The sequence below is a fragment of the Scyliorhinus canicula genome, chromosome 11 (assembly GCF_902713615.1).
Source record: "Scyliorhinus canicula chromosome 11, sScyCan1.1, whole genome shotgun sequence".
NCBI classification, from domain to species: domain Eukaryota; kingdom Metazoa; phylum Chordata; class Chondrichthyes; order Carcharhiniformes; family Scyliorhinidae; genus Scyliorhinus; species Scyliorhinus canicula.
In genome coordinates, this window is record NC_052156.1 from 25,937,770 (window position 1) to 25,965,712 (window position 27,943).

The following is a 27,943-nucleotide window of genomic DNA, read 5'->3' on the forward strand; positions in this document are numbered from 1 at the left end:
CCACAAGCGGGAGTGTTTGTCTTTTTAAGCTGCCTACCATGGCACATATAAAGTTGAAGTCATGTTCCATTTAAATTTTGTGTATCATGGGCCTCAGGTGCTAAAAGATCTTGATTTGGTCATTTAGGATTTATATATCAATAAGTCTGAAGTACCGAGTATAATTCCCCAGGCCTTTGCAATTTAGTCAGATGAACCAGCAGTTCAGAATTTGTTTCCCCGTTTGTGAGCTGCTGCCCATCCCTAATTACCCCTGAGAGGGTGATGATGAGCTACCTTATTAAAGTACATGATGTGGAGATGCCGGCGTTGGACTGGGGTGAGCACAGTAAGAAGTCTTACAACACCAGGTTAAAGTCCAACAGGTTTGTTTCAAACACGAGCTTTCGGAGCACGGCTCCTTCTTCAGGTGAATGGAAAGGCTTGTTCCAGAAATGTTTATATAGACACAGTCAGAGATGCCCCGGAATGCGAGCACCTGCAGGCAATCAAATCATCAAAGATGCAGAGAGAGAGGTAACTCCAGGTTAAAGAGGTGTGAATTGTCCCAAGCCAGTTCAGTCGGTAGGCCTCTACAAGTCCAGGCTTGTTGGTGGGGGCCGAATGTAATGCGACATGAATCCCAGATCCCGGTTGAGTCCGCATTCATGCGTGCGGAACTTAGCTATAAGTTTTTGCTCAGCAATTTTGCGTTGTCGCGTCTCCTGAAGGCCTCCTTGTAGAATGCTGACCCGGAGATCAGAGGCTGAATGTCCTTGACTGCTGAAGTGTTCCCCAACTGGAAGGGAACAGTCCTGCCTGTTGATAGTCGCACGATGCCCGTTTATTCGTTGTCGCAGTGTCTGCATGGTCTCGCCAATGTACCACGCTTCGGGACATCCTTTCCTGCAGCGTATGAGGTAGACTACATTGGTCGAGTCGCACGAGTATGCGCCGCGTACCTGGTGGGTGGTGTTTCCATGTGTAATGGTGGTGTCCATGTCGATGATCTGGCATGTCTTGCAGAGATTACCCTGGCAGGGTTTTGTGGTGTTGTGGTTGCTGTTCTGAAGGCTGGGTAATTTGCTGCAAACAATGGTTTGTTTGAGGTTGCGCGGTTGTTTGAAGGCCAGTAGTGGGGGTGTGGGGATGACCTTGGCAAGATGTCCATCCTCGCTGATGATGTGTTGGAGGCTGCGAAGAAGATGTCGTAGTTTCTCCGCCCCAGGAAAGTACTGGACGACGAAGGGTACTCTGTCAGTGGTGTCCCGTGTTTGTCGTCTGAGGAGGTCGGTGCGGTTTTTTGCTGTGGCGCGGTGGAACTGTCGATCAATGAGTCGAGCGCCATATCCCGTTCGTACGAGGGCATCTTTCAGCATCTGTAGGTGTCTGTTGCGCTCCTCCTTGTCTGAGCAGATCCTGTGTATACGGAGGGCTTGTCCATAGGGGATGGCTTCTTTAATGTGTTTCGGGTGAAAGCTGGAGAAGTGGAGCATCGTGAGATTATCTGTGGGCTTGCGGTAAAGCGAGGTGCTGAGGTGACCGTCCTTGATGGAGACGAGTGTGTCCAAGAATGGAACTGAATTTGGAGAATAGTCCATGGTGAGTTTGATGGTGGGATGGAACTTATTGATGTCATCGTGTAGTCGTTTCAGTGATGTCTCGCCGTGGGTCCAAAGGAAAAAAATGTCATCGATGTATCTGGTGTATAGCATCGGTTGAAAGTCCTGTGTGGTGAGGAAGTCCTGTTCAAACTTGTGCATGAAGATGTTGGCATATTGAGGTGCAAATTTGGTCCCCATGGCTGTTCCGTGCGTCTGGATGAAGAATTTGTTGTCGAAGGTGAAGACGTTGTGGTCTAGAATGAAACGGATGAGTTGCAGTTGGTGCAGTCCCACCAACAAGCCTGGACTTGTAGAGGCCTACCGACTGAACTGGCTTGGGACAATTCACACCTCTTTAACCTGGAGTTACCTCTCTCTCTGCATCTTTGATGATTTGATTGCCTGCAGGTGCTCGCATTCCGGGGCATCTCTGACTGTGTCTATATAAACATTTCTGGAACAAGCCTTTCCATTCACCTGAAGAAGGAGCCGTGCTCCGAAAGCTCGTGTTTGAAACAAACCTGTTGGACTTTAACCTGGTGTTGTAAGACTTCTTACTTATTAAAGTACAGCAGTCCATATGGTGCATAAAGACTCACAGAGCTGTTGGGGAGGGTGGACCAGGATTTTGACCCTACAAGAGTCAGGAAGTGATGATATAGTTCGAAGTCAGGATGGTGTGGCTTGGAAAAGAGCTTGCAGGTGGTGGTATTCTTATGCAGATGCTGCCCTTGTCTTTCTTGGTAGAGTTGATGGGTTTGGAAGGTGCTGTTGAAGGAGCGTTGGTGAGTTGCTACAGTGCCTCTTGTAGGTTGTTGCCATTGTGCCTTGGTGGTCAAGGGAGTAAATGTTGAAGGTGCCAATCAAGTAGGCTGCTTTATCCAGGAGGGCGTCAAGCCACTTGAGTATTGTTGAAGCTTCACTCATCCAGGCAAGTGGAGAGCATTCCACCACACTCCTGACTTGTGCCTTGTAGATGGTAAACAGGCTTTGGGGAGTCATGAGGTGATTTACCTGCCACAGAATTCCTAGCCTCTCACCGGCTCTTGTAGCCACAGTATTTATATGGATGGCACAGTTCAGTTCCTGGTCAATGGTAACCCTTGGAATGTGCATAGTGGGGGATCCAGCGATCATAATGCCATTGAATGTCAAGGTGAGATGGTTGGATTCTCTCTTGTTGGAGTTGGCCATTGCCTGGCGATTGTGTCGCGTGAATGTAACATGCCACTTATAAGTCCAAGCCAAAATGTTGGAAAGGTCTTGCTGCATTAGGCTACAGACCGCTTCAGTATCTGAGGAGACACAAATGGTGCTGACCATGAAGTAATCAAGCGAATATTCCCACTTCTGACCTTGATGAAGCAGCAGTAAATGGTTGGTCCTAGGCCACTACCCAGAGAAACTCCTGCAGTGATGTTTTGGGACTGAGATGACTGATTGCCAACAACCACAACCATCTCTCTTTCTGCGACACATGATGTCAATCAGTGGAGAGTTTGCCTCCGATTCCCATTGACTCCAGTTTTGCATGGGTTCCTCGATCAAATGCTGTCGAGCTGTCACTCTCACCTCATCCCTTGAATTCAACTCTTTTGTCCATGTCCAAGGCCGTACTGAGGTCAGGAGCTGAGTGGCCCTGAGTGTTACTGATCAGGTTATTGCAAAGCAAGTGCCATTTAATAGCATTGTTGATGACCCCTTCCATCACTCTACTGATGGCTGTGAGTTGACTGATGCAATGGTAGTTGGTCGAGTTGGATTTGTCCTGTTTTTGAGTCCAGGATTACTGGGCAATTTACACATTGCTGGTTAGATAAATAAATAAATAAATAAATAAATAAATAAATAATCTTTTGTTGTCATAAGTAGGCTTACATTAACATTGAAGTTACTGTGAAAAGCCCCTAGTTGCCACATTCCAGCGCCTGTTCAAGTACACAGAGGGAGAATTCAGAATTTTCAGCTGGTACGGGAATTGAACCCGTGCTGCTGGCCTTGTTTGGCATCACAAACCAGCTGTCTAGCCCCTGAGCTAAACCAGCCTCATGCCAGTGTTGTAGCTGTACTGGAACAGTTTGGCTAGGGACATCACAAGTTCTAGAGCACAAGTCTTTAGTGCTATTACTGGAACGCTATACCGCCTTTGCAGTACACAGTCCCATCGTCCATTTCTTAATATCACATGGAGTGAATCGAATTAGCTGAAGACAGGCATCTATGATGCTGGGGTGTTTTAGAGCAGGTCAAGGTGAATCACCCACTTCTGATTGAAGATGGTTGCAAATGCTTCAGCCTCATCTTTTGCACTGATATACTGGGCTCCCCCATCATTGAAGATGGGGATATTTCTGGAACCTCCTTCGGTAGTTAGTTGTTTAATTGCCCACCACAATTCACAACTGGGTGTGGCAGGACTGCAGAGCTTAGATCTGATCCATTAGATGTGGAATTGCTTAGTTCTGTCTGTCGCATGTTGCTTCCACTGGTTGACGTGCAAGTCCTGTGTTGTAGTTTCACCAGGTTGGCACCTCATTCTTAGGTATGCCTGGTGCTGGCCAGGCATGATCTCCTGCACTCTTGATGGAACAAGGGTTAATCCACAGGCTTCGTAGTAATGGTAGAGTTGGGGATATGCCGGGCGATGAGGTTACAGATGGAGGAATATAATCATAATTAGGAATATTTTACCAGGCCTCATAGATTGCTCATATCCCCAGTTTGAATTTATGTAAAAGTCAATGCTAAACTATCAGGTTCACTTGTGTTAAATTAAAAATGTGCTGGAAGTACTCCGCAGGTCAGGCACATTTGTGCAGCAAAGCATTTGAGTCAGTGACCTTTTATCAGTACCATTCTGATGAAAGATTATCAATCTGAATTGTTATCTCTGTTTCTCTCCAGAGATGCTGCCTGACCTGCTGAGCACTTACATAGAAGATAGGAGCAGGAGGAGACTTCTTGGCCCTTTGAGCCTGCTCCGCCTTTCATCACAATCATGGCTGATTATCCAACTCAATAGCCTAATCCTGCTTTCACCCCATAGCCTTTGATCCCATTCTCTCCAAGTGCTATATCTCGCCGCTTCTTGAATATATTCAATGTTTTAGCATCAACTACTTCCTGTGGTAATTAATTCCACAGGCTCACCACTCTTTGGATGAAGAAATGTCTCCTCATCTCTGTCTAAAATGGTTTACCCTGAACCCTCAGACTGTGATCCCTGGTTCTGGACACACCCACCATCGGGAACATCTTCCCTCTATCTACCCTGTTTAGTCTTGTGAGAATTTTATAAGTCTCTATGAGATCCCCCCTCATTCTTCTGAACTCCAGCAAGAACAATCTTAACCTAGTCAATCTCTCTTCTTCTGACAGTCTGGTAAACCTTTGCTCCCTCGAGAGGAAGAACATCCTTCCTCAGAAAAGGAGACCAAAACTGCACACAATATTTTAGGTGTGGCCTCACCAAAGCCCTGTATAATTGCAGAAACACATCCCTGCTTTTGTACTCGAAAGCTCTTGCAATGAAGGCCAACATATCATTAGCTTTCTTTACCGCCTGCTGCCCCTGCATGCTTACCTTCAGCGACTGGTGCACAAGGACACCCAGGTCCCACTGCACATTTCCCTTTCCCAAATTACAACCAGTCAGGTAGTAATCTGCCTTCCTGTTTTTGCTTCCAAAGTGATTAACCTCACACTTATCCAAGTTATACTGCATCTGCCATTGGTTTGCCCACTCGTCCAACCTGTCCAGATCTTGATGTAGGATCCCTGTGATGAGCCTCATCACAGTTAACCCTCCCACCCAACTTGGTATCACCTGCAAACTTTGAGATGTTACATTTTGTTCCCTCAGCCAAATCATTAATATATATTGTGAATAGCTGGGGTCCCAGCACCGATCCCTGTGGCATCCCACTACTTACCGCCTGCCAATTTGAAAAGGACCCATTAATCCCTATTCTTTGTTTCCTCTCTGCCAACCAGTTTTCTATCCATCCCAATACATTTCCCCCAATCCCATTGCTTTAATTTTGCACAATAATCTCTTATGTGGGACTTTGCCAAATGAATAAGAGGGGCGGAATTCTCCGCTCCCCACGCGGTGTGGGAGAATCGTGGGAGGGCCTCCCGACATTTTTTACGTCCCCCCGGCGTGATTCCCCCCCCCCTGGACAAATCGGCGCTCGCTGTTTTTCACGGCGAACGGTGATTCTCCGAGCCCGATGGGCCGAGCGGCCGGCCCTTCACGCCCCTATCACCACGGCAGCAACCACACCTGGTCGCTGCATTCGTGATACGGGCGCCGGATGCCCATTTGGGGCATCCAGGGGCCCGATTGGGATGGGAGCACCGCGACTGTGCTCCGGAGGGGACAGGCCCGCGATCGGTGCCCACCGATCGTCGGGCCTGCGTCCAAAACGGACGCACTCTTTCCCCTCCGCCGCCCGGCAAGATCCGTGAAGCGCGTTCGGGCGCCATTTCCGGCGGCCGATATCGCAACCGGGAACGATAGGGGCCCGCTCTTAGCCCCCCAGGTGGGGGTGAATTAGGTGCGGGGAGCGGGCCCCGAGGCTGTCGTGAACCTCAGCCGAGTTCACGATGGTCTCTGCGATTTTTGGAGCCGGCAGAGAATTCCGCCCAAGATTATTTGAGCTTCGCAGTATTTTGCATTTGTAATAATACTTTTGGCTTCACCACGTGTGGTCGAGGTTGAGTTACTTGTGATATAGTTCCTTTGACCCTCATGAACTTCCAACCTGTTTCAAATTAGAATTATTTTAATATTATGGGCTGGATTCTCCGGTGCCCCAGCTGCTTGTTTCTCGGCGGTGCGCCGATCCCTGGCGTCGGATTCTTTACTCCCACCGCTTGTCAATGGGATTTCCCATTGAAACCACCCCATGCTGCCCGGAAACCTACAGTCAGGGCTGCGCTGCCGACGGCAACAGGGAAGCCCAACGGCCGGAGAATTCTGGTCTATTTTCATATGAATCTTTTAGCTAGTGCAATGTATTGTGAGGTCTAAATGTAACTCTGTAAATTACATTCCTTTGTCTTGTGCTCTGAAAGTAAAGATGCAGTACAGATTCAGAGGAGATGATGAATTCAGGAGTGATAACCCAGCCAGCCTTTCCAAAAGGAGTAATTAGCTTCTTAACTGTGCCAGGGATTTTCTTCCACTTCTGAAATGTTACATAAATGCAGCAAATGGTAAGATTCCTGGTAGTGGGGATGAGCAGAGAGATCTCCATGTACATAGACCCTTGAAAGTTGCCACCCAGGTTGATAGGGTTGTTACAAAGGTGCACGGTGTGTTGGCTTTTTTTGGTAGAGGGATTGAGTTTCGGAGCCATACGGTCATGTTGCAGCTGTACAAAACTCTGGTGCGGCCGCTTTTGGAGTATTGCGTGCAGTTCTGGTCGCCGCATTATAGGAACGATGTGGAAGCATTGGAAAGGGTGCAGAGGAGATTTATCAAGATGTTGCCTGGTATGGAGGGAAGATCTTATGAGGAAAGGCTGAGGGACATCGAGAGCCAAAGGGCCTGTACTGCGCTGGAATGTTCTATGCCACTGCAAGTGGAGAAACATTGGGCGCGATCTAATCAAAGAAAACAGAGTTTGTTCTGGGCGAGAATTGAGGGGCCGTTCCCAGTGTTACAAGTGGCGGGAATGACCCTGCTGTCTAATGGCACTCTGTTTTTGTTTGGTGGCCCAGCAGGGATCACGCCCCCAAGGCCCCATTCAGTCACATTTCCTGCACTGTGGGGCTCCGCTTGCCGGAACCCCTCAGTGCAGGAGGAGCTTGAGACACCATTTTTGAATGGTGCCTGACCTCTCGACACCCTGGACCTCCCCAATGGCCCAACCCACCTATAAGGGAGTCCTCAGGCTCTCCCCAGACCCAACCTCACATGAGCAGGGCACCCCCGGGCCAGATTCCTGACATGGGCAAAATACCAGCCTCACACCTTAGCACTGCCATCCTGGCACCCTTGCAGTGCCCCTTCCAACCTGGAAGTGCCAGGCTGGCAGTGCCAGGCTGGCAATGCCAGGGTGCCACGTGGATCAGCCGTTCCAGGATGCCACCCTTCCCAGAGGCCAACCACCCTGGGGCCTCCGATCTCCCAAATCCCATCCCACCTGGTCCCCACAAACAAGGACCACTACTGAATGGCACTCGCAGGAGTCCGAGGCAAAGGGGTTAGACCCCACAGCCTCAGGTACATCAAGAAAGAGCATATTAGAGTGAGACTAGCCGTTCGCTCTCATATGCAGATTTTCCAAATACAGATCCCCCCCTCAACGGGTGGGATCCAGATCGCGAGATCCCATTAGACCTCACGAGATATGGCGAGCCGGGTAAATCCCGGAAGAGTCCACTCTCGGCATCTACTGACCGCGCCATACCCCGGTTCGAGCGGGGTGTGGCCGATAGGCCACACACATTGTTATTATTCCTTCTTGGAAACATCCTGGGCCATATGTAGGTCATGTCTGAAAATTAATTCCCACGATTGTTGAAGGCTGGATGAGGTATTGTTCAGGCAAAACAAAAAAGTGGTAATAGCAGAAACAGTTCTGATCTTCACAGAAGAGTCTCTCAGGCTGGGACATGGTATGGGGATTCATTGTTTATCTCTCCTCATTTAATGCTGATAGTTCTCCGTCTGTGCTGCCTGCACTGACCATTCTCCATTTTGTCTACTACTCACCTCAGAGATTGTTGAGGACTTTTGAGGGTTTTGTTCACCTGTTCCTTTCGCCTGCTGCTGCTCGAGCAGCTGCGGTATGTGCACTTGTCAGTCCCGTTTGGATCTGTTGCTGTGAAGTGGATCACCCGAGCAGAAATTGGCACTTTGACTGTCTCTGGGACTTCATGCACAAACCTGCGCTACTCAGGAGCAAATTACCTCTGTACTTACCGAGTTTGGAAAATAATGCGTCACACTAGGATAGTGTAGTATGACAAATTATTTGTCCCAGTCCTTGGTGACAACCTTTTGGAGAGGAAAGTTACCGTTTCAGGTTGCAAGTCAGAACTGGGAATCAGGTAGCAATAAAGAGTTGAAGGAAAGCAGATGGGTTGCATCATGTGGAAAGAAGATCAAAAGCTGAAAATACTGAGTTATGAAAAATAAAACCTATAGGAAAGGATGCAGAACGAGGCAGAATAACCAGGAGAGGAACACTTTGATAACAGATGTAAGTGAAACATGCCTTTGGAGTGAGTTTGTTACTCTGAACAGAACAAATGTAAAATAATGAAAACAAAATATGCTCTGCAATTAAAAGCTCCCCGACAGGAAATACATCTCAGAAGTCTTGAAAACAGTCTCCCAAATTTCACTGAAAGTAGAACTTTACCTCTGAACTGTAACATGGAAGTAACTGATTTACTTAGGAAATGTCTGCTCTGAGATTTGAATTAAAAATCATTTCCATAGTTCATGAGAGTTTGCCAGCCACAGGATATTATTGGTGTGTGCATCATTGATGCTTAGTTATTTGACCGTCATTGTGTTCCCTGGTGATATGTCCTGTGCTGAACACCCTAAAATTAGGCCATAAGCATTTTAAAATGCAACTTGAGTTCTCCTGTAGGAGTAAAGGAATGCGCTATCAGTTTGTCAGGAATTGGGTAGGATAAGGGATGTATCTGGAGAAAGCAGTTAGTTGGAGTACAAGAACAGTCAAAATTCTACCTTTGTTTGATGATCACCTGATCCTTGTATTCCTGAGTAACAATTCCGAATCTAACTCTGTTTGGCTTTTACAGCCTCTGAGGTCAGGCAAACTCGACATTGTTCTGAAGAATGTTCAGTCTTCGGATCTTTGCCTTTTCCTATGGTGTGCCCTCCTTAGCTTCTAGAACTGCTGTCTGTAAATATTTGAAGATTTTAGTTCTATGGAGTCTCGTCTTTCGTGTTGTGATTGGCTTTCATAGCACTGGGAATAATGGGCAAATAACTGACTTATGTGGAGGCCACATTTGTGATAATGCAGACAAGCTCCTGTATTTTTCGAGTGATACCTCATTACCATCTATCTCTTTGGCACTAAGCTCATAAATGGATGTGGCCATATTCTCGTCTTTTGGTTGTGCACTCATTGCTTCTGTCCTCCTCTGCTCCTTGCATGTCTGTCTTCACTGTAGATCATACAAATAACATCCCGGGAAGAATTATGAATAAAGAGGTGAAAGGAAGGGAGGAACTCAAAACAATTACAAGGGAAAGGGCACTGAGAAAATTATTAGAACTAAAAGCTGACAAGTCCCCAGGTGCTGATGGATTTCATTCTAGGGTCTTAAAAGAAGTAGCAGCTGAGATAGTAGATGCCTTTGTTTTGATGTCCAAAATTCCCTAGATTCTGGATTGGAAAATAGAAAACGGGGAGACAGAAAGCAAGAAACTATAGGTCAGTTAGCTTAATATCTGTCATTGGGAAAGTGCTAGAATCTTTAATTAAGCTGATAGCAGGGCTCTTGCAAAATCTCAATGCAATCAGGCAGAGTCAACATGGTTTAATGAAAGGGAAATCATGTTTAATTAATTTATTGGAGTTCTTTGAGAAAATAACTAGCAACACAGATGTTATAACCCGCTCGGGTCTCACGGGGTAGGGAAGATCCACTACCCTGAGCAGCTTGCAGAATACGAGCTCCCCCGATAAGGGGGCGGGGGACCTTTAAGTAAGTTCAGGTGCCTTTATATAAATAGAGTCGGCAAGTCAGGCACTGACTAGAGCAGACCCAGTGGAGAACTACTGGAGCTGTACATAATAGTTAACGTGTTATATAAATTAAGTATTGTTTTTCTCTGCAACACGGCATGGACTCCTTTCGTTGTCCCTTACGAAAGTGGATAAAATGGGAACCAATAGATCTGATTGTTCATAGATTTGAATCATACATACAGTGCAGAAAGCGGCCATTCAGCCCATCAAGTCTGTACCAGCACTTGGAAAGAACACCCTACTTAAGCTCACGCCTCCACCCTAACCCAATATTCCAGGAGACATTTGACAAAGTGCCATACACATCAAAGGTTAAAATACAAACTAAGAGCTCATGGTGTAGGGGTAATATATTAGCATGGATAAAGGATCAGTTAGCTGACAGGAAACTAAGAATAGGCATAGGTGGGTCATTTTTAGATTGGTAGGATGTAACAGGTGGAGTACCACAGGGATCAGTGCTACTGCCTCAACTATTTACAATTTATATCAATGATTTGGGTGAAGGTATTGAATGCATAGATGTTCAGCTTAACGATGACACAAAGATAGGTAGGAAGGTAAGTTGTGAAGAGGACATAAGTCTGCGAAGGGATATAGAAAGGTTAAGTGAATGGGCAAAAGTTTGTCATGTGGAAAAATGTGAACTTGTCCACTTTGGAGGGAGGTATAGAAATGCAGCATATTATCTAAATGGAGACATATTTCAGAACTCTGAGGTACAGAAGGATCTGGGTGTCCTGATACACAAATAACAAAAATGTTCATAATTATAATCATTATTCGTGTCACAAGTAGGCTTGCATTAACATTGCTATGAAGTTACTGTGAAAATCACCTGGTTGCTACAGTACACTGAGGGAGAATTCAGATTGTCCAATTCACCTAACAAGCACATCTTTCGGGATTTTTGTGGGAAGAAACCGGAGCACTCGGAGGAAACCCACGCAGACATGGGGAGAATCTGCAGACTCCGCACAGACAGTCACCCAAGCTGGGAATCGAACCCGGTTCCCTGGCGCTGTGAAGGAACAATGCTAACCACTGTGCTACCATGCTGCCCATCTTTTACACTGAAGTATCTGCTCCTGTAGGGCATTCTCTGCCTAGCTGAGCAGCTACCCCTCTGAGCCAAGATTAATATGCGGTTGGATTCCAATGATCTAATCATATGTACACGTCCATGTGTAAAGAAGGACCCCGCTTGGTTTTTTGTGGCTGTTCTTGTCTCCAGCAACTTACAATTGTAGCCAGTGGGATCAGGCAAGGAGGCCGGTGGGCAAATGTACCTCCCCATTTTCTCTCTGAATTTGCATTGACTAATTGGATTGATTTCACTGGCATTCTGGCTTGAGGTTCCAGCATAACCAGGTTTTCATCAAACAAACGTGTACGGAGTACCTAAAGTGTTTTGGAAGTTGGAAATCGTACAAAAATAACTTCATTTTAAGACCTGTCTCTTCCAATTTTGTCTCACTTAGATTGTACATTTGCATTTTTATTATTTCAGCAGTGGATATTTATTCTGGTTAACATTTGACTGCTTTTGCAATGATGTTCACCATGCCCTTATAGTCAGTCTGCCCTGAGTAATGGTATCAGATGCAGGTGAACCTTCGCATATATGAATTTACAATATCAATCCTTTGAGCTGTGTTTAGCTGCTCTCCCACATCATTCTTGAGGATTTAACTGCGCATTTCTTTGACCTGGGACAGAGTGAGTGAAAGGCGGCATTATAAATGATGGAAAATACTTAATAAATTCTGCTTTTGAAAGGGTCAACTCCCACAAATGACTTTATCCCTGCATTGCTTCTGCTAGATCAGTCGGACTAAGCAGAAGATGGATGTTCTGGGGAGTATAGGTCTAGGCAACATGCAGTACCAATTGAATAATGTTCTTTCTGTTTGTAATAAAATTTCTAATTGGTTCCATGGTAATGCCTTCATTTCTAAACTAATGTGTGATGAGAATACTATACCATATCCTTAAGATCTTCCAGATTCAACTGGGAATATTATAGAAACATTGACGGATCCGGAGAATCCCACTGGCGGCCAATGGCGAGCCACTCTGACCATGGAAAATACCCTGCAGGAGGGGCCAGAAAATCCTGCCCAATGTCACTGAGACCATTCGTTCCATACGGCATGTGGTGATACGAGTTGGTCCTGAGGTCTACATATTCCTATTCCCATCTAATTTCCCAGCCCTTTTTCTTCCAACTTTCTCTAGAAGTCATGATTGATTCTATTTCCATAGCCACTTGTGGTAATTCCCTTTGTATTCTCATAATCATTCCCATGAAAAAAACATTTTGCAAGCTGACCCTTTATGCTTCTCGTTTCAATCCTAAATTACTTGCTAATTACCATTCTGTTGACCAATTCTAGTAATTTTCCCCTTTCAAAGATTTTGAACACTTCTGGTAGATTTTTCCTGAACCATTTTATTTCAGTGAATGAAGCCCTAATTTTCAAGTTATCAAAACTGTATCCTTTTATCCCTGCTTTCATTCTTCAGAATCGATGTTGTTCATTTTCCATGACTCCATTATTGTTTTTTCGATTGGTTGTCCATAATTACTCAGTGCTCAAATTGGGAACAAATGCGTATTTTGCAGTACATACCCTTACACTCTGGTTAGAAACTGGGTGACTGGGCATTTAAAAATGTCCAGGTTACTTGGAGACTATTCCCGGTTTTAAGATGCTCGACTGAACAGGTGCAAGGCCTGATTCCTTATGCCAGCTGGGGTTTCTTTTTTGAGCAATGGGCTGACGATGGCAGATTTGAAGGAGACGGGGAGATAATTGTCTTGGTTTTGCTATCCATTAGCCATGGGGGAAAATGCCTTTATATCTTCTAAATCTCGTGAGAGGGTCAAAACGTGATTTGCTTCGGCGAGATCTCAGTTTGAGACCTTCCTCAGCCCCGCCGGTGATGTGATCAGGTTCACTCCCTTAATTTGTATGAAGTTACATCAATATTGAATCAAATCAGATGGCTTTACGCCGTAGCGTCCAGTCCTGTGAAATGCTCGACCCCCCCTCCCCCCGCCAGCGTGAGTCATACCAGGGCAAATCACTACTGGTTTATGAAACCGAAGACCAGTCGTGATGACCACGCAAGGAAGCAGAGGTGCCTGGAGACCCCTGGGGGTTAGGGTCCTAAGGGGGCATTGGAACCCTGGCAGTGCCACCTTTTTGACAGAGAGTCAGATGATCTGGTTGGAAAACTTGGCTTTGTTTCTGGAGGGAAACACGGTGGGTTTTAGTCAGAACCTGACACTTTGCCGTTCCTTTTGGAAACTTCCACCCAATACCTGACAAGGGAGAACTGTTAACAATGTCTGCTAACATGGAAGCCGAGAAGGGAAATTCAGTAGTGAGGAGTTCAGGGGGAATAGGTTCAAGGGAACAGGATGTGAGTTTCATGGACAAGATGAACCCGGAGAGGGCATGAGAAGAGAGGAGAGAAGAGAACCTAAAATGCAAGTTCCGGGCTGGGACAAGGAGAATCTTTGAAGACGTTTGGCTTGTTGGATTAAGCAGGGAGGGAATCGGCAGAGGCAGCTGATTAGAGCAGGCACTGGCGCAGTGGCATCGTCACTGGACTAGTAATCCGAAGAGCCAGTGTAATACTCTGGGCATCTGGGTTCGAATCCCAACATGGCAGATGGTTGAATTTGAATTCAATCACAAAAGAAGTCTAATGATGACCAGGAACCATTGTGATTGTCTTAATCTGGTTCAGAAATGCCCTTTAGGGAAGGAAATCCTGTCCTCGCCTGTTCTGGCCTGCATGTGACTCCAAATCTACAGCAATGCCCTCTGAAATGTTGTCCCAAGCCAAGCCATTCATGGGAAATTACAGATAGGCAATGGCCTAGCGTAACACCCACATCCTGCAAATTAATTTTTTTAAAGTCTGCTTGACGAAAGAAGTCAGTGAGCTCTTTACGTTATCTATAGTTGGAGATGAGGATGGAGGAGACAGGGGAGAAAGGATTAAAAAGTCAGGAGAAAGAAAGAACCTAACCCATTATCTTTGGATCCAAGAATGGTTGTAGATTAGTGAGCAGTTTTGGCAGAAGGGAGCAGGACCAAACCACTTTGTGGTCCAGAGAGATCTGACGTAGGAGGGTGTAGTTTTTCGAGGGGGAAGGGTGATTTATTTTGTGACACATGGAAGTGACCACGGATAGCATGACGAGAGCAGCAGGGCAATGCAAGATGGTAAGGTCAGGGGGGTGGCTGCCAATTTAGATTAGTTAGTTAATAGGGATGGAGAGACTCAGGGAGGGTAGGCAGTGAACTCAGAATAGGGAGCATGATAAATTGAGATAGAGTTTTCAAGCTCTGAGCATGAATGCAAATATTGTTGTGGTATTGTTTTAACCCCCATGAGGACCATGGGGAAACAATCATTGATCTCCCTATGGGACTCATAGAATAGGAGTTCCCTCGGTAGGGGTCGGAGGCTAACCACCTGGGGCTCATTAAGGCATGGTGTAAAAGCCAGCCCAAGTCAGGGCCTGATCAGATCTATCCTCTTAGTATGGTCTGCATTTGGAGTGAGAACTGTACTAAGCCTGTAATTAAAAGGATGTAAATAAATTCACTTTTGCTCATGACAGCTACGTTTGGTGGCTGGGCATCAACCCAGATATTGAGTGAATGGTACAAAACAGCCTAGCATGCCAAGAACTGCAGAATCTACCCTTGTTCGCACCTCTCCACCCGTGGGAACGGACGGTGGTCCGTGAATTCGCTTCCTCGCGGATTTTGCTGGACCATTCATGGACTCTATGTTTTTTTTTACCTTTTTTTAAATTTAGATTACCCAATTATTTTTTCCAATTAAGGGGCAATTTAGCATGGCCAATCCACCTACTCTGCACATTTTTGGGTTGTGGGGGCGAAACCCACGCAGACACGGGGAGAATGTGCAAACTCCACACGGACAGTGACCCAGAGCCGGGATCGAACCTGGGACCTCAGCGCCGTGAGGTGGTTGTGCTAACCACTAGCCACCGTGCTGCCCCTGGACTCTATGTTTTTAATAATTGTGGCCGCCCACTCCCAAGTGGTAGGAATTTTTCAGGCTGTCTCCTACAACATCCAGGGCTACTATTGAGAAGCTTAGGGATCTTCTTTTACCCATGGACTTCTGCAGGTGATGGTTACAGACAATAAGACTCCCTTTACCAGCAAGGAGTTTGCTGTTTTTATGCAGCGCTCATATTTCGTTTGGATCCATTAACTGTGGCACAAGGCTAGAATTCCGACAGTGCAGATGGAGCCATTCAGCCCATCAGGTCTGCACAGATCCTTCGAAAGAGCACTCTACCAATGCCCACTCTCCTTTATCCCGTAACTCCATAACCTGACCTGAACATCCCTGGACAGTAAGGGGAAATTTATCATGGCCAATCCACCTAGCCTGCATCTTTGGACTGGGGGAGGAAACTGGAGCACCCGGAGGAAACCCACGATGACATGGGGAGAACGTACAAACTCCACACAGACAGTGATTCAAGCCCAGAATTGGACCTGGGTCCCTGGCGCTGTGAGGCTGCAGTGCTAACCACTGTGCTGCCCTGTGCATAATGCCACCATGGCACATCCATACAGTGCCATATCATCTTTCCTCTAGTAGACGGACAGAGAGGGTGGCCCAAACATTTAAACGAGGTTTGAAAAAGCTTTCGACCAGGTCTATGGAGACACGGTTGGCACGCTTTTTATTCAATTATTGTACAACGTTGCATGTGACCACCAGGATTGCTCCTACTGTAGTCTTGATGGGACGCCGACTCCGGACTCGATTGAGTCTTACTCTTCCAAACTTTGGGTCAATTGTCGAGCGACATCAGGGGTCGCAGAAGAATCACCGAAGTTCCGGGACATTGAGGTGAACATTCCGTGCCAGGGATATCGCTCATGTACTGAATTTTGGCGATGACGTGTTGTAGCCCCCGGGAGTGGTGCCGGCAGAAAAGAGTGTGTCTGACATCAAGGCCCCTATGGTTCCCCTTCGGCGATCAGGCAGGAAGCGGTGTGCAGTTACATTCCACCCGACCTATATCAACCAGAACTGGATGCTCAGCCATGTGCGAAGCGGCGCAGAAGGCCTCCACCAGTGGCAGCTCATGGGGCCTTCTGGGCTCTGTGGGGGGGGGGAAGGGGTGTTGTAACCCCCATGAGGACCATGGGGAAACAATCATTGATCTCCCTGTGGGACTCATGGAATAAGAGCTCCCTCGGTAGGGGGCGGAGGCTAACCACCTGGGGCTCGTTACGGCAGGGGATAAATGCAGGTCCAACTCAGGGCCTGGTCACATCTACCCTCTCAGCACGGTCCGCACTGGGAGTGAGAAACTGTACTAAGCCTGTAATTGTAAAGATGTAAATAAATTCACCTTTGTTCACGACAGCTTCCTTTATGAGTTGTAGGTATGAAGGTGAGCGGTAGAGAGTGAAGATTTTAAATGAGAGGTAAGAAGGATGATGCAAGGTGTGTTTCTCAAAAGATAAGAGTGTCAGAGGTACAGGGGACAGAACCAGGTGTGACTTAGTGATAAGAGTCACACAAGTGCTACAGCAGTCTGAGTGGGATAAGATCTATCCTTGGCCCCCTCCTAATTCTCATGTACATACTGGCCCTCAAACACATCATCTGAAAGAACAGGGTTGGTTTCCACATAACGGGATCCAGCTCCAGCTCATCACCACCTCCCTTAACTCCTTCATGGTTGCTCGATTATCAGACTGCTTGCCAACATCCATTATTGGATGAGCTGAAATTTCCTTCAATTAAATAATGGGAAGACGGAAGCCATTGCTTTTGTCTGCTCCAAACTTCAATCTCTTGCTACTGACTCCATTCCTCTCCCTGGCAACAGTCTAGAGACTGAATCAACCTGGTTGCAACCTTGGTGTCAAATGAACTCCGACCACACATTCTCACTGTCACAAAGGCCATCTCCGCAACATTGGCCAATTTCATCCTGTTCGCTGCCTCAGCTTCTCTGTTGCTGAAACTTTTATTCATGTCTTTTTACTTGAAAACTTACTCCAAGGCACCCCTGGCTGCCACCTTCCTACCTTCTACTATCTGTAAATTTGAGGTAATCCAAAGTTTTTCTTCCCATGTCTTAACTCGTGCTAAACGCCAATCACCTATTATCCCTGTGCTCACTGACTTACATTGTCGCCCAGTCAAGCAACGTCTGGATTTTAAAATTTTCACCCTTGGGCGCAATTCCCCTAAGCCCCCACCGACATGTTTGATGGCGGGTATGTGGGAAAGAATATGGCAGGAGGCCCAGGAATTGGTTTCACACTGGGATGAATTTTTAGTGGGATCTTGCTCTGGGACCTGCCATGATGGGTTGGAAAACCCACCAGATGCCACTGTGAACTACTAATAGGATGCAGATGAAGGCCCAACCCCCCAGATTCCAGATGCTAGAATGTCTGCGATGTTGGTGGGAATACACGCCAGTGTGAAACATGTTCGGAACATCGTGGTGTGCAGATGTAGGAACTCACCTGAACGATGCCTGGGACTGCTTCCGGAGTTCAGGATGAAGGCGGCTGGGAACCCTGGACCCTGGAATACCACATCAGTGGGTGGGGAAAGCATCTACACATGAACCTTCCATATTAGGCGTCCTGGAGGGGATCCATCTTCCAGCCTCAGAATGTTCCTAGAGATCCATCTTCGTTCTCAGGAGGTCCCTCTTCCGGGCTCAGACTGCTCCTGGAGATCCAGCTTCATTATCAGGTGGTCCACCTTCCTTCGTCAATAGAGGGTCAGTGATGTTGGCAGCTTTTCTATGTGGCATCCTGACACAATGGCAGACTAAATGCCATCTAGGCCTGCCCTGCCACTGAATATGGTGTAAAACACCCAGGTGCATCATTAATGAGATTGGGGGATGGAGGCTTTGGTGTGTGTTTTCCCGCTGGCCTCCACAGCGGGAAACGTTCCACATTCCTGCCCCGCAAAAATGAGAGAATTCTGCTCCTTGTTTTAAAATCACTCCATGACTTTTCCCCTCCTCCATCTTTGCAATCTCCTCCAGGCCTACATGATATCTGCACTCATCTCATTTTGACCTCTTAAGACTCCTTTATTTTGTTCACTAGCATTGGCGGCCGTGCCTTCAGTTCCCAAATCTTGAAAGTTCTGAGATTCCCTCCCTAAACATCTCTCCCACTCTACTTCCCTTTCCTCCTTTAAGACCTACTTTTACCCTTAAAATCTACCTCTTTGATGAAGCTATTCTGACCTACAATCCCCTTAAGAGGCTCAATGTTGTGTTTTGTTTTATCTGAGGGGGTAGGAAGCTTATTTGAGAAGGAGTCATGCCTTGGTCAGCGGCAGATTTGGAAGTTCGGATTGGGGTAGAATTTGGGAGGACACAGCACCTGAGAAAGAGGAAATGATAAGAGGCATACTGACAGGAGAGAGGAACTCGGAGGGGTAATGAAAGCAAATGTAAAACAAAAAGGGGCAGTAAAAAGTGGAAACAGAAGTGATAGTGCCAGTTTCAGAGAGGCATCTAAGTTACGTACGTATTGACACAGGGAAAATACAAGTTACATCGGCGTGGTTATGGAATAATTATAAGGTTACATATATCCTGGTAATAAACATGGAGCAGAGAGGGGACAATAGCAGGGAGTCTAGGTGAGTGAGCTCCCTTGGTGAGCTAAATTTAAGGTAGGGTGGAGTATGGACAAACTGTTGTCCACTTTCAGAGGCAGGTGTGGATGGTAACTGAAGTCCAGAGGCCAGTTGGAGGGTAAATTATGATGGAATTGTTTCCTTTGGAATGAAGATCCAGTGAACGTGTGGGACGGATCGGTGGCAGGGCAGAGATTTTTTTAATGGTTTATCGGACTTTAGAGATTTGCCAAATTGAGGCCTTCTCTTTAAAAAGTCTTTATATCTGATTTCCGAGAACACTTAGTTCCCTTGCTGAATTGAGTACTGCACAGAATATATTCCTAGTTTGCCATCTTTCCCAGGGCAGACTACCACAGTTTTATCTGCAGTGAGCTGTATTTGCTGCCCGTCTCCTCATCCCCATCGCTAATGTGTATCCTTCTGCAGCCTCCCGTATGCATTCTCAATTTGCTGTGCTTCACAATTTGATATTGCCAGTAGGTTTTGATCTGTTGATTATAAATTGAAGAGCCGAGTACAACGGTTGTCTCGCTACCGCCTGCACTAAAGAAAAGCAAACACCAGCGCGGTTGAGCCGTGACAAGTCCTCTGTCCTGGTTAACAACTGGTCAAACTGCTTTAGCACCATTGCTGACAGGTTTAAATATTCAGAGTATGTTCAGTTCATTTGTGCTCCATGGAACCGAAACCAAGATAAAAATTATGAACAATTGCTCTTTTCAGGCAGCCAGACAGTTGGGCAACCTTATTCGCTTGATGGATATTTCCTATATAGGGTGAGAAAGTGGATTTTAAGCGATCCAGCAAGTGAATGGAAGATATGAATTGGGATGTAAACATAACAGAGAGGACATTCCACACAAGCAAAAATAGAATCTGAAGCACAGATCAACATCAGGCCAAATAATTAACTTGGTCAGGCAGAGAATATAGAAAGAAGGACACATGATAAAGCTTAGAAAATAGTAGACCGAGTCCCAGAGAAATCAATGGAGAAAGTAATTGTGTGCAGCCTGTATCAGTATATTTGTATGTCTCTTTTCGCAGAGTCTTGCCATCTGGATCAGGTGTCTTTCAACTAATGCTACAAACCATCACTAATGCCAATGTGCTAGGTTCTACTTCATATCACATTTCTTTGCAAGATTGCTGGTGGGACAAGAACGCTTTTTTAAAAATTGAAACAAAGCACTCTGACCAAAATAATGTGAATGGACGTTTTATGTAACACTTGCCATATACCGAAGCATTTTATGACGCTGGCAAACTGTGGGAGGGCCGTGGAGCAGCTTGCAAAAGCCTTTACTAAATGACCTCACCTGGAGCTGACAGAATGTTTAGTAGTTGATGCCAAATTGGCGATTAGAATGTGGATATTGCTTTTCAAAGGATGGAACTTACAGTTAAAGTGTGAGGAAAATCTGATCCCTGTTGCACCATCTGCCACTCCTGCTCGGAGTGCGAAGCTGGGCACCCGGCTGTTCCTACTTCCTTTAGATGACCTTCTCGAACACTGTGACAACTGAAAAAGAGTACAATATACCTCGTTCATGATCTCTAAATTCTTGCGCGATGGCATGATTTTTCTATAAGCTTGGGAAAAGAATATGGAAAAAGATATCCCCTTCTGTGATATGCTGATATCTTATCCACAGAAGACGATGTGACAGCTGAAAATGTTACTGTAAAATGTTATACTTCATCAATAGTTGTATACCTGCAAGACTACTTAAACCAAGAATTGAGTGAGTGCTGCATTCAACCCTTTCCTTGACAACTCTTTCTGTAAGCACAATGTTATATTTCAATTAGAGGGTGTTTATTGAGTCACCCTGATGGAAATTAAATTAACAAGCTTATTGAATTGCTCCATTAAGTAAAACTTATCAGTACTGATACTAATGCTTTTGGAATCAATTAGAGCTGGAGAAAATACGCCTGGTGAAATAATATCCTCATTAGTTATATTCCCCAAATAATTGATGTCAATTGTAATTGTGTGTGCATGTGTGAATTTCAATAGGAAAATAAATTCTTTAAGTAAAATTGGCCCTTCATGAGTCTGGAAAACCATTCATCTGGCATGAATAGTTGTCGTTCAGGAGAGCAACAAGAAGCATTCATTCATTTTAATTCATTGGTGCAGATCCTGCTGCCTGACTCTCAGGTTCAAATTCTTATCCTCAAGGAGAACTTATTTCCAAGAATAGCCTTTGACAGTTTCAGCCATCAGGGCAGCATGCATAATTAAAGAAAGCAACCCCTGCCATCTTGCACAGTGTAATAGTCAATGGAATGAGAAGAGGGTTGAATGCCAAAGAGCAGCAGGGAACAGAGGTGAGAATATTGTCAGGCTTTGAAAATTTCCTGCACCCAAAGATGGGCAGTTAGTTGGTGAAAAATCAAACACACGTTTCTTTCTTTCCGCGAGATTGAAGGGTAGGCAATAACCTTCATTCTTTTTAAATTCTAGAAAGTCTGTCTTTTACCCTTTCTCCTTCGATAACGATTTACAATACCACTTGAACAAACAGCACATGCTGGAGACACATCTGAGATCCTGGCATAAAGGCTTACTGTTTAATATTCATGAGCCATCTAATTTGGCTGGTGCACTCGGTACTGATCAAAGTAAAGAATGCCGCTGCAGGAAAGCTCTGTGCCTGTGACAGTCATCGGTGTCATAACCAGTCAAGGCTGCTCGAGCAACGAACTGTATTTTACTGAAGCACTTTTTGACCTTTACAGGATTGAGCTGTTGTTATCTAATTTTGCAGAGGCAGGGCTATTGAGCCCTTGATATCTGTGTTGAAGAATGTCTGCTAACACTTTCTTCTGCTTTTCCTCTTCCTAAAGGTTTGTTCAACCAACTGACCATGTAGAATCCGAACACTTGAGAGGACCACGATGGGAAACTCTATATGGAGTGGTGCTGGTCTTCAGCCTTGCCAGCTGCAATCCATTTGACTATTCACTGGTTCTTGCTTCCCATCCTTGATCAGACTGAAGTGCACCAAATCTACATTAGCAATCTGCAGTGCAAGAATAAAATAAAAATAGTGGATATTTTGATCATCCTGATTGAACAGAAACTTGGTTTCGGTCTGCACTGATATTATACCTGCCACCAATATCTTTATAAAGCTGTACGCAATACTGTGGAAACAATGGGCGACATGACGAACAGTGCGGTGGATTTCTATCCAAAGAACCAAAGAGGCGAGTCTAACCATGCGGGTGAATTTGGGTGTTCTCTCGATGAACTTCGCTCCCTTATGGAGCTACGTGGATCAGAGGCAGTGCAAAAGATACAAGATACCTATGGTGATATGAATGGATTCTGTAGACGTTTGAAAACTTCGCCAACAGAAGGTAAGGGCTATTTTATGGTGAAAACCGTAAGCACATGCTGGCACTAAAAGAGGCATTCTTTAATTTTTAAAAATCATGACTATCTCAGCTGTTAATACATTCCTTTAGTGCGCTCAGTGACTTGCATCTGCGCAATGTCACATTAACCTTTAGAACAATAGCTCATTGTAGCTGCTAATTTCTTTATGGGGTTTGGTCAATATAATGCATGAAAGTGTATTGTGCCTATTTTGGCCAGGGATATATATAGTTGCGAATCCTGCATTTCTCAGTAATAATGTAAATTATATGAATGATATGCACAGCATGCATACATCAAAATACAATCAGCAGTTCTTTTTCATTCAGCAGAATCAGCCACTTTCATTATGAACATGAATTTTTAATTTTGTCTTTAACTGCTCTTGTGCAGTGTGCAGAGTAACAGATCATTATTGCCACAGCGATGTATTTATATCATAAACGTAGCATATATGCAAAGCAGGACAGGATGGATTTTGAGTTGGAATTACGTACAGCTCAAAGGTTTTATTTTGTGAATACCCATAATATATGTAATCCTAAAATGCGAGCAGTCTGATCTACATGAAGGAAACTTAATTGTACATCCTATAAATAAAGCATTTTCTAATATTGTCACAGTGATGCTTATGCACTGGTTCATAATGACAAATTTTGAAGCACTTCAAAATATTAACTGATACCGATATTCTTTTAACGTGTAATGATAGGAGCCATGGTTCATCGACATACAAATAAAAATCCATTGTGTAAAATTTGCTTTAATTTTTTGGGCGGCATCTTAGCAGGAGAATTGATGATCAACAACAAATGAGATAGTAAAATGCTTCTGACATAAAAATGGAGCTATTATTGGATCGATCAAATGCAAGCCTTTCGCGAAAGTGCAGATTACTTGTTTAAGTTGGATGTGGTTACACCTGAAAGAGGAGTGAAAGGCATCGCTTCTGCAGTTGATTGCACTCGTGCCCTGCTGATTGGTCGCTGGAAAATTCAGCCCATCCAAATCTCTGCTGTCTTTAGTCTATGCTACAAGTCATGCTCGCTTATGACACCCATTTCTGCTGACCCAGATTGGCTCCAACTCCTACAAAGTCTCAAGTTGAAAATTTTGATTTATAAGTTTAAATATTTATACGCTCTTGCCCCTTCTGCAACCTTTATCAACCCGACAACCACCTTTTCCCCCTGCACTCTATGCTCCATCAACTTTGACCTCATGCGCCTTCAGTCCATTGCCCCATTATTGGTGGCCATGCTTTTAGCTACCTAGCTCTAACCCTCTGGATTTCCTTCCCTTTGCCACTTTGGCTCTCTACCTAAGAACATAAGAAATAGGGGGAGGAGTAGATCATAAAGTATGTCTCAGTTACATCATGGCTGATATTTGGCTTCAATTCCACTTTCCCACCACCTCATATCTCTTGATTTCCTGAGAGAGCAAAAACCTGTCCATATATTCCACAATTGAGCATCCACAAACCCCTGAGTTAGAAAATTCCAAAGATTCATAACTTTTCGAATGAAGAAATTTCTCCTGGTCTCAGCTCTAAATGAGCAACCCCTTATCCTGAGATTGTGCTCCCGTGTTCTAGACTCTCCAGTCAGTGGACTCAATCTCTCTGTGCCTATCCTGTCCAACTCCTTCGGAATCTTGAATACCTGCCACTCCTTACTTCGAGACCCTCCTTAATGTTCATCTCTTTGACCAAGTTTTTGGTCATATTTCCTCATCCCTTCTTCTTGGACTCTGCGTTTAATAGTGCGATGGCACTATGAAGTGAAAATTGCTCTTATGTTAAAAGTGCTTAAAACTAGCAAGTTTTTGTTACATTTAATAGATTTGTTAGCCCAAGCATATAATGCACAGTGAGGTTATCTCCATAAAGAGGCAATCCAGCAGCTGAAGGGAATTCTATAATTGATAGTGCAGACGGACAATTTAATCCAAATTTTCTTTTCCTTGGCTCTGGAGGGGTTATCACTCTTGCGACACATTGAGTGGTGCAATACCTTATTTAACTGAGCATGTTATGAGTGAATATAAACAGCTACCATTGACTGGCTATTCAAATGTGTGGAGATGCCGGCGTTGGACTGGGGTGAACACAGTAAGAAGTCTTACAACACCACAGTGTTGTATCACCTGAGGAAGGAGCAGTGCTCCGAAAGCTCGTGTTTGAAACAAACCTGTTGGACTTTAACCTGGTGTTGTAAGACTTCTTACTGTATTCAAATGTGGAGCAGCATTCCTGAGCTCGATCAGTCAACTCTATGTTTTGCAACAGAGATCATTGGATAGACGTCAAGAACAAGATACCCAGCAGATTAATTTTCCTCCTCTCCTGCTTTTCTCCTTCCGCTAATAGCCATGGGGCATTTAAATGAATTGTACTTACCCCTGTTCCTGCCTGGCCTGGTACTCAATGGTCCATGTAGCACAGTATCAGTGCATTTACCCACAGCACTGAACTGCAGCAGATCCATTTACTTTTTTAGAAGTACTTTAATTGTCATTTGTAATCAACTTACAAAACACTGGACAACCAACACCAGTGAATTTTTCATCTTTCAAGCAATTGTTTCAGGGAAGCATTTTAGATGTACGCTTAATTAAAATTTGAGCTAATCGGATGGATTGTGTGCTGCCCATTCTGAGAGTCTTGTTGTCAAATATAATGTTGACCCGCTCAGCGCTCAATTATTATTGAGGTGTCAGTTGGACATCAAATTCAGCAGTCACCCATCACATTCCCTGTTAAATGTGGAAATCAGGGAGTTGCTTTCAGAGATTACCCTCTTTTCAGAAACTGTACAATAACAGGATCAAGCCAGGACACTCCCCATTGAAATAAATAGAATGGTGAGAAGTTGCTGTACCTATGCAATGAGTTCTCATTTAACTTAACAGGTAAAGTTAGGGCTTCCTTTATTCCAATAGAAGTACATTTTTAATGGTGTTCTAAGCCTTACATATCGTCGGACAATCTCTCGCCATTGAAAATGGAGGAGAATTCTGTTGTTAGTTGAATCAAGAAGGGATTTGATTACAGCTGTTAATTTGTACATTTGATTGCTGTCAGTAACATAAAGCTGCTTAATCACTATGTATACTAAACTGTGAAGCCATGACATTCAATAAGTGGGCTCATCTGATTTGAACACGTATCTTCAACCTCTCTGGAACCTAAGGAATTTTGGCATGTCAGCTATGACCCTCACCAACTTATACAGATGCACCATGGAAAGCATTCTTTCTGGTTGTATCACAGCTTAGTATGGAGCCTGCTCTGCCCAAGGCCACAGGAAATTACAAAAGGTTGTGAATGTAGCCCAGTCCATCACGCAAATCAGCCTCCCATCCATTGACTCTATCTATAATTCCCGCTGCCTCAGAAAGGCAGCCAGCATAATTAAGGGCCCCACGCACCCCGGACATACTCTCTTCCACCTTCTTCCGTCAGGAACAAGATACCAAAGTTTGAGGTCACATACCAACCGACTCAAGAACAGCTTCTTCCCTACTGCCATCAGATTTTTGAATGGACCTACCTCGTAATAAGTTGATCTTTTCTCTACACCTTGCTATAACTGTAACATTATATTCTGCAGTCTCTCCTTCCTTCCCTATGTACGGTATGCATTGTATGTACAGCATGCAAGAAACAATACTTTTCTCAAATCTCTATTTTTAAAAAAACCTTACATATGGGCCTGGACTTTGCAGATAGTATATGTTAGATCTAAACGGCGGGGTTTCCTGGCTCACCGGCGACTGGAATCATCCGGTCTCGCCAAAGGTTAATGGACCTTTGGCTGGCCTGCCACATCCCCCGCATCAGGCCACATCAAAGACGGGGACAGATAATCCCAGCCAAATTGCAATGATGATGGAGGAGGTAGGTTTTGAGTCCAATGGTAGGGGCACCCATCAAGCAACCTGTCCTGGCTGATGTTGAGTTTCCGGCTGCCTGTGTAAAGGTGAAAGTTGAATATTACATCACTCCTTACCTCGGCCTTGTGCATTATGGGAAAGATTTGAGGACTCGAGTGTTGAACTACTTGTAACGTACTCCACAACTTTCTCACTCCCGTAGCCATTCCACTGAATAGCATGTTCATGGTTAAGTTTCTCATCAAAGATAACCATAAAGACTTTGAAGGTTGGAGAACATTGTAATGATGATACCAGTGGAGGTCAGCAAGAAGCGGCTGGATTTCTCTCCTGTTGGAAATGGTTATTGCCAAGCAAAATGTTCAATGCAGCTTATCAACTCAGGTCTGAACATTGTCCAATCCCTGTTGCAAGCTGACATGGACTGCTTCATTATCTGGGAGTTGCGAATGGAGTTAAATGTTGTAGAATTGTCAACAAAGAGGATTATTATTATTGATTTTATGGAGGGCAGGTCACTGATTAAGCAGTGATGGTGACTGGGCTGAGAATATTATCCTGAAGAGTATCTGAATAATACCTTTGTGGCTCTGTTAATTGGGCTCTGATAGCTACAAGAATCTGTCCTTGTGTCCTATTGCCTTTCGGATCATTCAGCCCAATCTACCACCACAGACAGCTGACCAGATCAGATTGGCTGCTTGATTTGCACTTTACCAATTTTGTTTTCCAAGAGGATGAATGACTTTCGTTTTGTGTTCATTTTACTCATTCACTTCTTCATATCACGTGAATTGATAATATCACATGAGCCGCAACATCCAAGATGATGAGAACCTTAGGATTCAGCCGAAGGGGATTGTCTCCTTGCTGCTTTAGGCTAACGATGCTTCTCATGTTTCAGCCTTGACTTTTATACTCACTTGGCTCCTCCACAGTTGAGGATAGACCTCCCTCTTCTCCTGAACATCCTGTTTGCCAACTAGCATTATTAACTAGATGTGGTAGAGCCACTAACCTTTGCTTTTGTCTAACAGTGGTGGGACACCTTAGCTCTGCCCATGGTTTCCTGTTTTATGTAATTACATTTGGGTAGTTCTGTGCTGTAGCTTCACTAGATTGGTAGCCCACTCTAAGGCATGCCTGGGGCTGATTCTGACACATTTGTCTCCATTTTTCATTGAACCAGTGTGCATACTTTGCCCGGTGGCAATGACGATGTTGTTATTGTGGAGTTTTCTGGGATGACTGCTGCAGATGGAGCAGGGTATTAAACAGCAGCAGAAACTCTGCTATGAAATTCCAGTGATCAGTGGGGCAATGGTAGGCTGTCATCCCTCTTTCCTCGAATGTTGTGAAGTCTTTGATAGTCAGGAAGTAACTGAATGCCTGAGAATTGTAAGTGTGAACGGCAAATGTTTAAAAAGTACATCTAGCGTGTATTCTACCAGAAATAAAGAATAGATTCTCTGCCCACTCGACACAACAAAATATGCTTTCTCTCCATGTTCCTGAAGAAGATCCTCTCTCCATTGGGGAAATTGAAGCAAATACCTATAAGTTTTTGAGTGAGAAATGATGGCACTTGCCAATTTTTATCATTTCCTTGCCTACTATTTCAA

At 44.8% G+C, this 27,943-nt stretch overlaps 1 protein-coding gene across 19 annotated transcripts in view; it reads left to right on the top strand.

Annotated features, from left to right (window-relative positions):
- Positions 1–27,943, top strand: part of atp2b2 (ATPase plasma membrane Ca2+ transporting 2) — a 999,595-nt gene that overhangs the window by 544,014 nt on the left and 427,638 nt on the right. For 13 of the 19 annotated variants that reach the window (XM_038812615.1, XM_038812611.1, XM_038812620.1 and 10 more), the window contains one exon: positions 21,890–22,405. In XM_038812615.1, the coding sequence (XP_038668543.1) occupies positions 22,201–22,405 (205 nt within the window). In that variant the 5' untranslated portion in view covers positions 21,890–22,200. Of the gene's footprint in view, positions 1–21,889; positions 22,406–27,943 lie in introns of those variants that run through there. The other 6 variants (XM_038812618.1, XM_038812621.1, XM_038812628.1 and 3 more) reach the window with 1 other exon arrangement.